Source organism: Polypterus senegalus, chromosome 1, assembly GCF_016835505.1.
Source record: "Polypterus senegalus isolate Bchr_013 chromosome 1, ASM1683550v1, whole genome shotgun sequence".
NCBI lineage: Eukaryota > Metazoa > Chordata > Cladistia > Polypteriformes > Polypteridae > Polypterus > Polypterus senegalus.
In genome coordinates, this window is record NC_053154.1 from 262,779,416 (window position 1) to 262,794,731 (window position 15,316).

Here is a 15,316-nt window from a genome sequence, read left to right on the forward strand (position 1 = left end):
TAGCTATATAGTGTGTATTCTTATTGAAATTAAACTGTTCAATTTTAAATTTTGTCTTTTTTACTATTAAAATATAAAATGTTATATGCAAAGCTCATTAAGACAGTATATTCTAGTAAAACTTTTAAACGGCACCAAAATATCCCATATCTAATATGATGACATTTTATTATTATTTGCTGTCTAGGTGGTAGTTCTCCATGGGGTAGTGGATTTCCTAATCCTTCTACAATTGGACTTGATAATTTGTCAAATCCTGCCTTCAGCTCTTCCTACATCTCGGGGATGGTAAGCAAGAATCTGAAATAAGAAAGTAAAATTTTGTTCTGTATGATGTCCCTTTTTCTTTTCAGAACTTAAGATGTAGTCTTTTCATTTTTAACTGTGTGCTGCAATATAAGCAGCTGGATTTTAACATAAACACTGTACATCTTGCTATGTTACTGGAAAGACATTAAGCCTTTCACATATGTGAATAGGTGTGAATGTATTTGTCTTTTCTCAGTGCTATTAAACAAATAACATTATCAGGGGAAGTAACCTGATTGTCAAAACTAAACGCTGGATATAAAAATGGACACATTTTAACATTGAACACATGTAGCATAAAAATACTATTCCTGATACATTTGTACTAGTTTTCTGTAAGAAATGCATAATGCAGGAGGTAAACATTTGAATGGTTAAGCCGTCTGTTTTATAGTTAACATTACCAAAGTATTGCATCTTTGAAGCCGCAATACTTTTAATACTTGTTTTATTTGTACTAACTCTATTCACAATATCTAAATTTATATTTTGACTGCTGAAAATCAAAACTGGAGATCTGTACTTTCATTTTGACAATTAGAAATTTAGGGACCTTTTTGAGGGTTGTCTTGATTATTATATGTAATTGACACTAACAGTTAGTCTAGTCAAATTTTCTTAATCAGGTAATTGTCTCCTTCCCCCTGACCCTGCTCTGGATAAGTGGGTTCAGAAAATGGATAAGTAGAACTTACTGTCCTTTCCTGTCCCGCCAAGTTGTGCTGCAATGCTCTGTACAGTGTGGAGTAGATTAATCCTGATAGCACCTGCACCATATTCTCCTGAGGAGGAGGATTCCTCCCAATATCATCAATACATGTTGTGTGTGAGTGTTTCACTAGCAAAACTGAGAAAATGGTTGGTTGTTCACTACATAAAACACAGACAATATTGTTCCATAGCAGCACTAATTTTGTGTATGAAGCGCTCTGGGACATTAGTGTAGTTCAAGACAATAATTTTGTTAAGTAACCCACTTACACTCATGTAGCTGTCTGACAGTTGTTCTTTTAGTGATACAAATCTGATTAACTAGAGAAAATCATTTTAGTAACAATCATTGGGACAAAGGAAACCACATTATTTCTTCAAATAGGATATATAAATACCATCTTATTTATTCTGCTAAATATACCTGACAGTTGCTACCTTTATCACTCACAATTGCACTGAAGTAACATAATTTTTTAGTTCACAGGCTGTATTTGCTACCTTCAGATGCAGAGTTGCATATTTACCCTTTGCTAGATATTTACACGGGTGTCATGTGCAGTGGTAGCGTCCCGGCTTCTTCCTGTATGGAGTGTGCATGTTCTCCCTGAGTTTCTGTGGGTTTCCTTCAGGTGCTCCGGTTTCTTCCTACAGTCCAAAGACATACAAGTTAGATGGATTAGAGATACTAAATTGGCCCTAGTTTGTGGCTGGGATATGTGTGTGTGTGTGTGTTCGAACTGAGATTTACTGGTGTCCTGTCCAAGATTTCTTCCTGCCTTGTGCCCTAGGCTGGCTCTGTTCATGACTAGGCATGGTTAGAAAATGATTGACTGACAGATATTTATGCCAGGGCAGGCAATTTATGAACCTTAAATGTCATCTTGTGTATCTGAAAGAAAAGAATGTATCACTGGTAAAATAACATATAGACATACCATATTACATTTTGTAGGTGTTATCTTCCGTGAATAAACAAAAATAACAAATGATCAAGGTGGCAACTAGTGCAGTTGTCACAGCTGATCCAGACTGAAAGAATGTTTGTGGCACATACTGTATAGGCATCAGGGCTCCAGACTGCAACTAAAATGGTCACAAATTCGACCAAAAATAGGCTTTGGTGATTATCACTTCTGCATAGTTCACCAGTAGCGAACTAAATCATTGAAACTTTAAACTAATTATATTGTAACAGGTATTTTTTTTTAATTGTTTAGCAGATGTACTATTAACATATGTGTCAGCATAGGGCCAGATTAGATTCCCCATTGGAAAATAATGAGCCATGTTCCACTAAAGGCTGGTTGATACTTGACGTGCACATGGCGAAACTGACATCAGTCTTCGAGACCCACATGCAAAACTTTTTTTTAGCTACATGACACCACTGATGCAGCAGCTGTGTATCCCAAATGGTGAGTTTCAAGGAGAGACTGGTTACGCTTGTGCCAGAAAAATAAACAATTGGAGGAATATGATGCAACAGGTAATCAAAACGTTTGGTTGCTGGTTGCATGCAAAACATTTGAAATACATTTGCCCATCAAGTGGAACACTTGTTATGAAGATATCTGTGCCCTGTGGAATTCAGTGATTTAGTGTATCTTTGCATGCCTTTTTTCTTTTGATTTAATGCATGTACCATGCAGAATGCCAGCCTGTCTGTCCGTAAACATGCATGCTCAGCAATCTGCCCACTGTTTCATCACACACAGCGATGTCATGAAATCTGCATTTTATGTTATTTTCATTTTAATGGAGTGCTCTTTGATTGATGGCAGACAGTAAACTTTGTATATTGTAATAACTTTGTAATTGTGATAATTATAAAAATTACTTGGCCACAAATAACTATGTAAACAGATATTTAAAAGTGAAAACATTAAAATAAATGTTCTAATCCACTTTTGCACCATACCTGGTGCCTTGCTCTTAAACATTTGCTCAGGTACCTTTTTTCTGGGGGAAAAACGGGAAAAAAAACATTTCCATGGGAAAGGCTTTGCCGTGGAACTCAAATTTCACCTCTGTCATATGTGTGAATAAAACCATGTGGATGAAATAATTCAAGTTCTATCAAAAAAAAAAATCCCTTGCCTGTCGTGACCACCCCTTTAAATTAGGAAAAGATCTCATTTTCACAGCAGGTGTCATTACCCTGTACAACTCATTTTCCCATACATTACATGCACAGTTGAAAATGGCATATTAAAACTGATCAAATCTCTCTATTATAGTAAAAAAATCTTGGGAGATGAGACGTGATTTTCTCAGAGAGACACTTTCATGTCCTGCGAGACAAGACTTTGTGTTAAGAGATTTAACCATGCCCGGGGGCCTGAAATAAAAGGGTAGATGACGTTGTATAAAATTCAAAAACGTTGGTGCAGTACACATGCAGAGCAGGTTAGAGATAATGAAAGTACGAGACATTGAAAGTCTCAAAAAAATAATAGTAAAGATCGCATTAGTGCAAACAAACGGAAATTATTACTTGGTGAAATAATGGAACAGCGAAAAGAGATTGAATATATTGTTCAGATTTAAACTTTAATTCGGAGACATGTAGATCATCTAATTCGTGTTGCCATCAGGAAAAAGTGCTGTTTCTTCCCAATGAAGAGGTGTATCCGTGAGAATTAAAAGATTTGTTGTTTGGTGAAAGTGAAATCCACATATGCTGTTACGCTTAGGTCACAGAGTTGCACAGGAGATTTTAGAGACAGAAAAGTTATTGAAACACATTAAACAAACATAAGTCTCTTTCAGGAGTGAATCGAGCTCTGTGTGTAGTTGGAGGGGACAGTTACGTCTCTCAATTAAAAGAATAGAAAATCTTCTGAGGATGTCTGGGGAAGAAGAGAGACAAGGCAGTGAGATAAAATGACAGCTGCTGTACAGGCTTTTAAATGTTTGAAGCACCGCATGAGAGGCAGATCACACGGCACGGCCACAGCAGCAGCAAGCTAGCAGCTGATCGAGCAAAGAGGAGGTAAAAAAAAAAAAATTAAAAAACTGTATTTGTTTCCCATTGTATCCCCTTTTAAGAGGGTGTTTCAGAGGAGCAACCGCGTCTCCTTGGGATGTGTTCAGCCTCCCTCTTCACAACACGAGTGCCAGAGGCACGAAGTGGCTGGCATGTAGCGCTGGCCAGGGGTGAAGGGGGATGGTGAGCGAAGCGAACACGGGGCAAAACGCCCTAGTATATTTACAAAAAAAAAAAACTTGTAGAAAACATTCAATGATAATCTTTATCTGCTATGCCCCATTGCAAAATGAACACTAAGTTGTTAAAATGGTGCACAATCTCTTTAATAAGCCTGTCAGGCAGTCTTACGTGACACTTTCATATCCACTATACCCCTCCATCTCTTCCACCAGAAACTCCACATCACAACTGTGCCTTTGCTGTAGAAATGTTTGCCCCTGTAAGCTGCTTGCACAACAAACACTGTATAGCTAAAATTGTTTTAAAAAGTGTTTAGAAAGACTGTAGACAGCCTACTATATCAACTTTGTATTTAACAAACCTCTTCATCCCATCCACTGTAAGGGGATAGTCTTTTCCACAGCAGAGCCTTGTCCTTAAAATGCTCTTCTGTTTACAGAATGAACATTGGACAGCTAAAATTGAGCTTTTCCTATTTAAAAAGACGTCAGGAAGTCTCTTCTCACTTTTTTTCTCCATTGTGCCCTTTGGTCCTTTCCACTGGAAGGGACACATTTCTCCAGCTGGAGAAGAGCCATGAAAATGTGTGCCCCTGTCTGCTGCTTGTAGATTCAACACTGGATGGGTAAAATTCTTCAAAATATATTTTAAAAGGCTGTAGAATTTCTTTTAAATCACTTTCATGTATTTACATTTTGACTAGTCAAAAAAAAAATTCAGATATTTGAAATAGCTTTAATTCGTTTTGAATTAAATGCTTGAGAAAAGTAATTATCTGAAATTATAATTCAGTTTCAGCTGATATCTCTTACTAGAAATGTAACTGTAATTGTATATATGTAAAATAGCTATGGACCTCTTGGTACTGACAAAATAACTAGTCCAACAGGAACTCTTGATGCCTTGCATTTGTTGGGATATGTGATTTGTGGTTGGTTTTTTTTTTTTTTAATAAATAACACTGCATTTTTTGTTAGGTTTTTTTTGTTTATTTTGGTTTTGAAATATGGAGATTTCATTTTTGCTTTAATTTTCTATGTACAATTTGAGTTTGGGAGTTTTATTTTAAAATCATGTTTTGGAAATACCATGACAACATTATGTTTTCTTATGGGGGTGAGCATATTTCTGTCCCATTGCCATGACGTGACAATCAGTTTTCAAGAGACGTCCCCCGGGACTTGTGTTGACTGACATCACAGTATTTAAGTGCTAGGACACATCACAATTTTTTGGTACTGCCTACAACTAAGAGTTTCTGGTTTACTTATTGGATTTGATGTTTTGGTTTAGAACTTTTCTAATAGCTTTGACCCTGCTAATTTTTGACAAACGTTTCTTGTTCTGGCCCCTTTATTAAATACCCTAGTGACCTGCCATCTGAAATCATCTTGGCAGAAATGTATTAGCACCCTACTGCCAGTTGTGTGGATTGAATTAGATGACATGATGGTTTTTAAATAACAACATTTATTTATATAGCACATTTTCATACAAAAAGTAGCTCAAAGTGCTTTACATAACGAAGAAAAGAAAAATAAAAGACAAAATAAATTAAAATAAAACATTAGTTACATAGAAAAGGAGTAAGGTCTGATGGCCAGGGTGGACAGAAAAAACAAACAAAAAAAAAACTCCAGATGGCCGGAGGAAAAAAAAAAAAATCTGCAGGGGTTCCAGGCCACGGGACCACCCAGTCCCTTCTGGGCATTCTACCTAACATAAATGAAATAGTCCTCTTTGTAGTTAGGGTTCTCACGGAGTCACTTGATGTTGAAATGATAAAAATGTCATTTTTATCAAACTATTTTCAAACTAACTCTGAATTGGTAAAATAAAAACTAATAAGAGAATAAGGCAAGTTTTCTTTGCTATAGTATACTGAGGCAGCCATTCAAAATAAGTGAATAATGCTGTGTTGTTTTGCTGTGCAGTGTCTGTAGCAGACTGCATTAGTTCGTACTATTTAGAAATTTTGAGTAAGTTGATGGAAGTAGTTTGAAAACCACCGAATACTGAGAGTACTTAAAATAATGTGTGGAGCAGCTATCAGAAACATCAATGATTTGATTTCCAGTCGAGACTCAGTAACAATCTTTTTACAATTATACAATTTACAGTGCATCCGGAAAGTATTCACAGCGCATCACTTTTTCATGAAGAAATGCGAAAATTTCCGCGCAAGTTTTTTAATTACTGTTGGATGTCAGTTTCCACTTTTGATTGTCTGCTGCAGCTGGTGCAATGCCACATTGCACGCCGATCAACCAATATGCGACTTGGTGTTAGCCCTGAAGAGAGACTACTTGTCACTTTGAGGTAAGGAAACAGCAGTCGAGTGTGCGCTTACACTGGTGTTATGCACTGAAATGCCCCCCCTACATAATCGTTATAAAATATTATATTAGAACATAAATTAATAGGTTCATGGTTTACAAATTACACGAGACAATAAAATTAATATTTTTTCATATACAACATGTAAACTTATATATATCCGGTCCTCCGAAGCGTTAAATAAATGCGCAGAAAACGAACTAGAAGCGGTTTCCTTGCGTTCGTTGGGTTTTGAACGCCAAGAAAAAGCTGCGTGCAACGTTTTTTTGATGCCGTATAAACGCGCTGCCGGACAAACGCACGTCACCAAAGCCCGTGTGAACACTCTCATTGACTCCTACGTGTAGAAAACACTCGGCGCTTGATCCGCGCTCACCGGACGCTAGGAACACAAAAAAAACCGCTCGATTTTAACGCCCGTGTGAACAAGGCCTTAACCACCTACATTGTGGCAACCTGTTGTCACTTGTGAACTATTGGAGCTGGAAACTTCTCTTTGGGGAACCAGATATCTACATGTTTGTAGTTATTTACTTGTGGGCAAGCAGAGGAAAACTTGGATGTGTATTCAAACAACATTTGTTTGATTTCTTGTTTGTTCACAGAAGGCTGAGTATGTACTTATACTTATAGCCATACTTATCTAGCAAACTACTGTTCAGATAACAAAACACCAGTACCCTGTCACTACCAAAAGCACTTGCTGTATTTTTTTCCAGTGGGTGCATTTTTTTTCTCATTCAAATTACCTTGCATGGAGAATTGTGTCTTTTGTCTCATATTTTAGTCTTTTGCTTTTAAAAGTGACTTTTGTGTATTTATCAGCAAACACACATACAAATGCACATTCCCACATTTTAGTCTTAATTATCTTATTTATGACTTTGTCAAGCATATCTTGTATTTCAACTACTAGAGCAGTGTAGTGAAGTATTTTTTTCTTGTATAACTGTTAAATGTAAGTTTACAAGAGAATGCTTATTTTACTTATTTATCTCTTCTCTCCCTTTGATTAATTTAAATAACATTGCCAAACAGTAGCAAGGAAACATAGACAAACATGGCTGTGAGAGCACTAGATGCCATCATTGCAAATACTAAGCACAAGATGCTTTATGAAATGCCAAGGCTTGGAATGTGCTGTGTGGAGAACCATACTTTCAGTTTGGGATCATTGTTTTCTTTAACAGCAGTCTTATTTTAATAGGTAAATATATTTTTCCAATTTAAAGCTGTCTATGCTTTTAAAACAAATGAGAATTGATAGCAGTCAAATTTGGTAAACGAAAAGTGATTATTTTGAACTTTTTTGAAAAATATTTTTCGTTTCAAAAACTAATCATTGGACAGATACTGTTGGGCTTTGATATATGTTAATCAGTTTCAGACTCCTTTATTTTACTGTCTGTTTAAACAAATTTGTGTCATTACATGTACTCATTTGTACTTAGTAATTTGTAATGTTTGTGTTTGCATGTATGTCCCAGCCTAGTGCACTCATTAGTCTGTGAAGAGAACTATACAAAAATATACTGAAAATGTCAAGCATATATGCTGTATGCAGTATTTTTAATATTGTAAGTTTTCCAAGTGTATCTTGAATTGGTCATATTAATTATGATTTGCGTAAGAGAATGGGAATAATCCTTGTAGCATTGCCCCCACCCCCTTTTTTAGATGATCTCTTTAAGCAATAATGGGTACAGTATATTTATTTGTTTTATATGTTTTTAAATGTATATTTTATTTATTTATTTCTGTTGCAGGCTGATCAGATATCTGCTTCATTTGGTGGAATCAATCCAAACCCTTCAATGTTTAATCAGGGAACTGCTGGTTATCCTGCTCCTCAGCCTTCAGGTTTTGGAGCCCCACCACCTGGCCAGCAGCCTTTTGGAGGATATCCACAGCCTGGTGGAAACATGCCTCAAGCAGGAGGGTATCCAGGAGGTCCAGCTCCTGGTCAGCCAATGCCACCTGCAGGCCAACAACCAGTACCTGGTTACCCAGGAGCTCCTGCAACAAATCCATCAATGCCCTCCTATCCAGCGCCAACTGTAGCACCTTTAAAGGTACTTTATATCAGTTAAACTTCAGTGCATATTGTTGTTTGTTTTTTTTTTTATCCTAGCAAATTTCTTAATTAAAATTGAATGTTGCAAAGTTTTTTTTGTTAATATTTTTTTTAATATACAGTAAATCTTAACTATCTTAAACAATAAGATTGCCATATTTCAAGTCAAAGGTATTTCTTCACAATCATGCTATATATCACTTTACCACATATATATATATATATATATATATATATATATATATATATATATCATATATATATATATATATATATATATATATATATATATATATATATATATATTTTGGCAAAGATATTGCCTGATGATGATTTTTGAGAAGAAAAATATACATTGAAAGGCACTGCGCTCTTCTTTAATGCAAATGAAGACAAATAATGAGGTGAAGTACATGGCCAGTCTCCTTTTAAAATGATTGAAGCTCACAAAAATATTTTGCTTTTTGCTCTTCTTCCTTGCTAAAACAACATGAATATGCTCTTTTACAATATGCAATCTCAAGTCGCAGATTAATACTCTTCAGTACTGTCAGCTTGAAAAAGATGTTTTCAGAAAGTATAAGGCTTTTATTTTCATGTTTGAACTCCTTATACTTGAAAATAGAGGCAAAAGGTACCAAACAGGCTTGGTATTTTAAAAAAAATGCTTTACATTAGAGCATAATATCATGTGGCAAATTAATATATAGCATGGTTGTAAGGAAATAATTTTGACTTGCAAAACACAAAACTTATCCTTTAAGGTCATAGGGCCATTTGTTTATCCAAAGTAAAATATAAAACTTTATATTTTATAAACAGCAGATTTCAGACTGCTGTGATAAAGCTTTCAAAGAAAACTGGATACACTTAAAAGTATTCCTCATACAATACAGGACAATGAAATTGGTGATAATAGGAAACCACAGAGATCAATCTTTTATATGTATAATTCCAGTAGATAGCTGCAATTCCTTTTTTTTTTTTTTAATTTTTTTTCTTTCCACTGATATTAACAGAGTTCTTTTTTTTCACAGCACACTTTGTACTTACTTCTTTGTAATTTTTGCATGTCATTTTCTGTTTAATTTCCCATATCTGATTTGTGTACACAGAACATCTTCTTCCTTGTAAACTGTCTGCTTGGTTCTTCCACTACAGGACTTAATATTGGTGTTTATTAGTAATGAGCAAACCATATGGAGTTAACTTCACTGTGAGTTCGGCAAAATAACGCAGATGGTTGGGAACTTTGTTTAAATCTGCAATATACATCAAACTCAATTTTGAAAGGAGGAACTGAAGTACTGTAGTTTTGAGTGGATTATAAAAGTGCAGTGGTCTCTTAAGTGTCCCTGAGGGCTAGGTGGGCATCTGTCAGCTATGCTGGGTTGACTATTGTGGCTAAAAATGTGAACTGATCTGAGAGGTAGCAGTGCTAATTGCTTCCCCACAATGCCTCAAAAAACAAAAGACACAGATGGAGTGAAGGCCACAAACAAAATACAACAAATGGCCACAAGTTAGAAATAAATAACTAAAACAGATCATTATGCTCATAGAGTTCCATTCTTGGGGCACACATTGGCCTTGCCACAAAGCAGCAGAGTGGGATTGGCTCATTCTATTGGCTCACGGCATAGCTTTTTTTTCCCAGGCATCTGTGCAGGTGCTTCACACTTTCTTCTTGCATGAAGAAGAAAGAAATGCCCTGTAAATGGTAATAAATCTTGTAATTATTTCATAGTGTCTTCTCTATTTTCTGAGGAGGGAAGGCTTCTTAAAGACTTGCTTTGAGATCATAGCTGGATGCTTTGAGGATTATCCATGCAAATTAGCCATGTGGTGCTGGTTGCCGCACACATGGATCAGTGTTATATATCTGGTATGAGTTCTCATTATGGTCATCTCATGTATACCTCAAATGAAATTACTGAAAGAATTTTGCCAGTCAACACTAGTTTTTTATATCAGTGTTCTTGGTAGGCTCGGGCAGTATACCAAGTGATCCAGTTTACTAGATTTTTTTTTTTTTTTTTGCTCTATGGATTAACCTAGGTGTTACCTTTTGTGTATGAACCTGTATATAAAGTGTGTTCAATAATATGGTCTACCTCTTTAAAAATATTTGCCAGAGTGATTGGTGATTTCATAAAAAACAAGAAGATAGGGTAGCAAGAAGACATGTCCTGCTCCATGGATTTTGGTAGTGAATAAAAAAGAAGCAGATTTTTTTTTTTTTTTAAATGGCTCAAGAAAGGTGGTGGATTTTTGACAATACTGCTAACTCATAGTTTTTGGATTTCAGACTCTGTAAAATAACTTGTGACAGGTACTATTATTGACCCTCTTTTTTGTGTAAATTTGTTTTAGCTCAATAATAATCACATTTTCACATATGAAAATAAATGTTTTGAGAATAATATAGTTTTGTATCCAAATCCACTTATTACTTTGATTTTATATTTATCCAAAATACCTGTTTACAGTTCTATGATTTTTTTTTTTTTTCTGTTTTAAGACCATGCTTTGTGGTGAGTCTTCATGTCACTTGGATAAAGATGAAAATACAGAACTTGGGCTAGATCACTGACACCCATTTCAATTTGTATTGCTTTAGAGTCTTTTATCTACCTCATATCCACTGTAACTTCTAATTCCTTATGATGAAGTGATGTGCCATATGGGTCTGGCTTCATTTGTAATGGCATGTACTAATAGGTTTTGACAATAGAGATATCTGAGCCACAGCACTAAATTTAGAATATATTCAGACTGCGTTTTGTCAGTTCTTTTGTATGTGGTTGAGACACTTACATTGGTAAAACATGACTTGTATTGCCTGGAGTCACACTGTCAGCCAAGGAACTTGGATAACAAATGGTTGGATTTTGTCACCAGTGTTGATATTTATAATAGGATAATCTTGCCCAGTGTGGAGTCCTTCAGACAACAGCGTTGATTATCTCTTTTTGTCATGTTTCATTTCACCTAGACAACATCCCAATTAGGATTGCCCTGTGTGTAGGTTGGCCTATGATGTGAGAGATGCCATTTACTAAAGTGTGGTGCCAGCCTGGAGATGGAAATTGTCAAAAACCTGGTTGCATCAAGTTTGTTCAGACTGTGACCTTGCAGCCTCTTAAGCATTACATGTTGGTTATTTATTTATTGTGGTTCTATAAAAAAAAAAAAACAATTTCAGCCTGAGGACAAATATAGTTTTATCCAGCTATCAATAAAGCTACACGATGAAGATGATATTTGTGCGTTTGACAAAATTAATCAGCAGCTACTATCTATGTGTTTTAGAAGTTGATGTTTAATGTCTTTTATAGTTTATCTATACTAATAAAAGGCAAAGCCTTCACTGACTGACTGACTCACATACTCATCAATAATTCTCCAAGTTCCCGTGTGGGTAGAAGGCTCAAATTTGGCAGGCTCATTCCTTACAGCTTACTTACAAAAGTTGGGCAGGTTTCATTTCGGAATTCTACGCGTAATGGTCATAACTGGAAGGTAAGTTTCTCCATTTTCTGTAATGGAGTTGAGCTCGAAAGCCGTGGGGGGCGGAGTTTCATGTGACATCATCACGCCGCCCACATAATCACGTGACCTGACTAGCAACGCAGTGCGTAGAAAACCAGGAAGACCTCAAAAAAGCGCTGAAGAAAACATGCATTATATAATTGAGAAGGCAGCGAAACAATAAGAAGCGAGCGACTGACATATACAACCATATTCATGAGTGCTGCTACTTCGGAAACAAAGCACGGTGAAAACCTAAACTTTAAGTTCATAGACAGGCTGCTGCTGGCGTTTGTAATTTATTGCCTGCCCATATAAGGCCGTCCGTCAGCGGCAATCCAATAGAAACACTGCCGCTAAATATTCACGGGTGAAGGACTCTGCTTATGCAGAGGAAGATGAGATGGTCAGGGTGGTGTTTGGCACAAACTCAGCGAAACTGCGAGAGAAACTTTTAAGCACCGGGTCTTAGCTAACATTACATACAGCCGTGGACATCACACGAGATGGCACCAGCACAGCTGGGAACCTTCGATACAAGAACACCAAGCAGCTCACGTGAACTGACGCAGTGCACAGACAAAAAGCAACAGTTCCAAAGAGTGCTGAACAAAAAACGAATTACACAATTTAGAAGGCAGCAAAAAAATATGAAGCGTCTGATACATACAAGCATATTCATAAGTGCACCTACTGCGGAAACAAAGCACACGGTGGAAAAAGTCAATGTCCTGCTAATGGAAGACAGTGAAAAAAAAAAAAACCCGTGCATGCAGTGTGTCACATCTCAGATAAAGAGGAAGACGAGCTGTTTATTAATGCAGTCAGAAATCGAATATATATATATATATATATATCTCTATATATATATATATATATATATCTCTATATATATATATATATATATATATATATATATATATATATATATATATATCTATATATATATATATATCTCTATATATATATATATATATATATATATATATATATATATATATCTCTATATATATATCTATATATATATATATCCCGATCTACATACCCTCAAATAGACAAGCCACACCGCGTGGCACAATTGTAGAGGCTTCGCCTCTAGCGCCGACATCCGAGGTTCGATTCCCAAGATGGGATGACTTGAGTATGTATGCGCACTTCCCGATTCATTTTACCCTCGCATCTCCTTGATTTGGGACGTATGAAAAAATATGCGGTTAACGCAGAATCATGTTACGTTATTTTAAAATGTTTCCTTTTCTTAGCACAAGCACAGCTGAGAAGCTTCGATGCATGTACTCCATAACGCGTTAAAAAAAATAACGCATTTAATCACACTTTCAATTCCAAGCAAAGGGGAACTTTTGTCAATGCATGATTTCCTGGTACATCGATTACACTGATGCACACATCACAGCTACAAAAATGTTAGAGTTGGAATAAAAGTACGTTCCTCCTACGACTGATCGGAGGAAAATTTCATTTCAAACGACTACCTGTGCGAAGCCTTGATAAAAGCATGGTTTTGTGCACACTGAAAAGCAAGCAAAATTAGATGAATTACAGAAAGCGGACTTTGTGGCTCTTACTGGGGATCATTGGACTTCCGTGACCGTTAGTAATTCTAATTACATGTAATTACAAAATGTTCAATGATCACACTGTTTTAGCCTAATGTACAAAATAATTTTGGCTAAGGTTACTCAGAGTTTAAAGATTAAGTTGGTCAAATTACCTTTTATGTTTCTGCCTTATTTTTTTAAGAAGAAAAACTGCACTTTACGTTGACATTTTGGTGGTTATTATTTAAAGACAATACCATTCTGAAAATGTACACATACATATATATACACATACATATATATACATATACATATATATACACATACATATACATATATATACACATACATATACATATATATATATATATATATATATATATATGTGTGTATATATATATATATATATATATATATATATATATATATATATATATATATATATATATATATATATATATATATATATATATATATATATATATATATATATATATATATATACATATACACTGCTCACAAAAATTAAAGGAACACTTTAAAGAAACACATTAGATACATCAGATCTCAATATGAAGTTGGATATCTATACAAATAACGACAGGGCAATGTCTTAGGAACAAAAGGATGCCAAGTCTTTTAATGGAAATAAAAGTTTTCTGCCTACAGAGGGCTCAATTGTGTAGACACCCTAAAATCAGAGTGAAATGAAGATGTGGCAGGCTAGTCCATTTTTTCAAAACTTAATTTCTGCTACTCAAAATGCTTTTCAGTATCTTGTGTGGCCCCACGAGCTTGTATGCATGCTTGACAACATCGGGCATGCTCCTAATGAGACGACGGATGGTGTCTTGTGACATTTCCTCCCAGATCTGTATGAGGGCATCCCTGAGCTGTTGTACAGTCTGAGGAGCAACCTGGCGCCTAATGGACCGAAACATAATGTCCCACAGATGTTCTATTGGGTTTAAGTCAGGGGATCGTGAAGGCCATTCAATTGTTTCAATTCCTTCATCCTCCAGGTACTGCCTGCATACTCTTGCCACATGAGGCCGGGCATTGTCGTGCATTAGGAGGAAACCAGGACCTACTGCACCAGCGTAGGGTCTGACAATGGGTCCAAGGATTTCATCCTGATACCTAATGGCAGTCAAGATGCCGTTGTCTAGCCTGTAGAGGTCTGTGAGTCGCTCCATGGATATGCCTCCAAGATCATCACTGACCCACCACCAAACCAGTCATGCTAAACGATGTTACAGGCAGCATAATATTCTCCACAGCTTCTCCTGACCCTTTCACGTCTTTCACATATACTCAGGGTGAACCTGCTCTCATCTGTGAAAAGCACAGGACGCCAGTGGTGGACCTGCCAATTCTGGTATTCTATGGCAAATGCCAATTGAGCTCCCGGTGCTGTGCAGTGAGCACAGGGCAGTAGACATTTGGGCCCTCAGGCAACCCTCATGAAGTCTGTTTCTGATTGTTTGGTCAGAGACATTCACACCAGTGGCCTGCTGGAGGTCATTTTGTAGAGCTCTGGCAGTGCTCATCCTGTTCCTCCTTGCCCAAAGGAGCAGATACTGGTCCTGCTGATGGGTTATGGACCTTCTATGGCCCTCTCCA

The 15,316-nt window shown here is 36.3% G+C and overlaps 1 protein-coding gene across 2 annotated transcripts in view; it reads left to right on the forward strand.

Moving 5' to 3' along the window:
• Positions 1-15,316, forward strand: part of anxa11a (annexin A11a) — a 92,629-nt gene that overhangs the window by 45,936 nt on the left and 31,377 nt on the right. For both annotated transcript variants that reach the window (XM_039772981.1, XM_039772991.1), the window contains 2 exons: positions 188-288; positions 8,296-8,601. In XM_039772981.1, the coding sequence (XP_039628915.1) occupies positions 188-288; positions 8,296-8,601 (407 nt within the window). The remainder of the gene's footprint in view (positions 1-187; positions 289-8,295; positions 8,602-15,316) is intronic.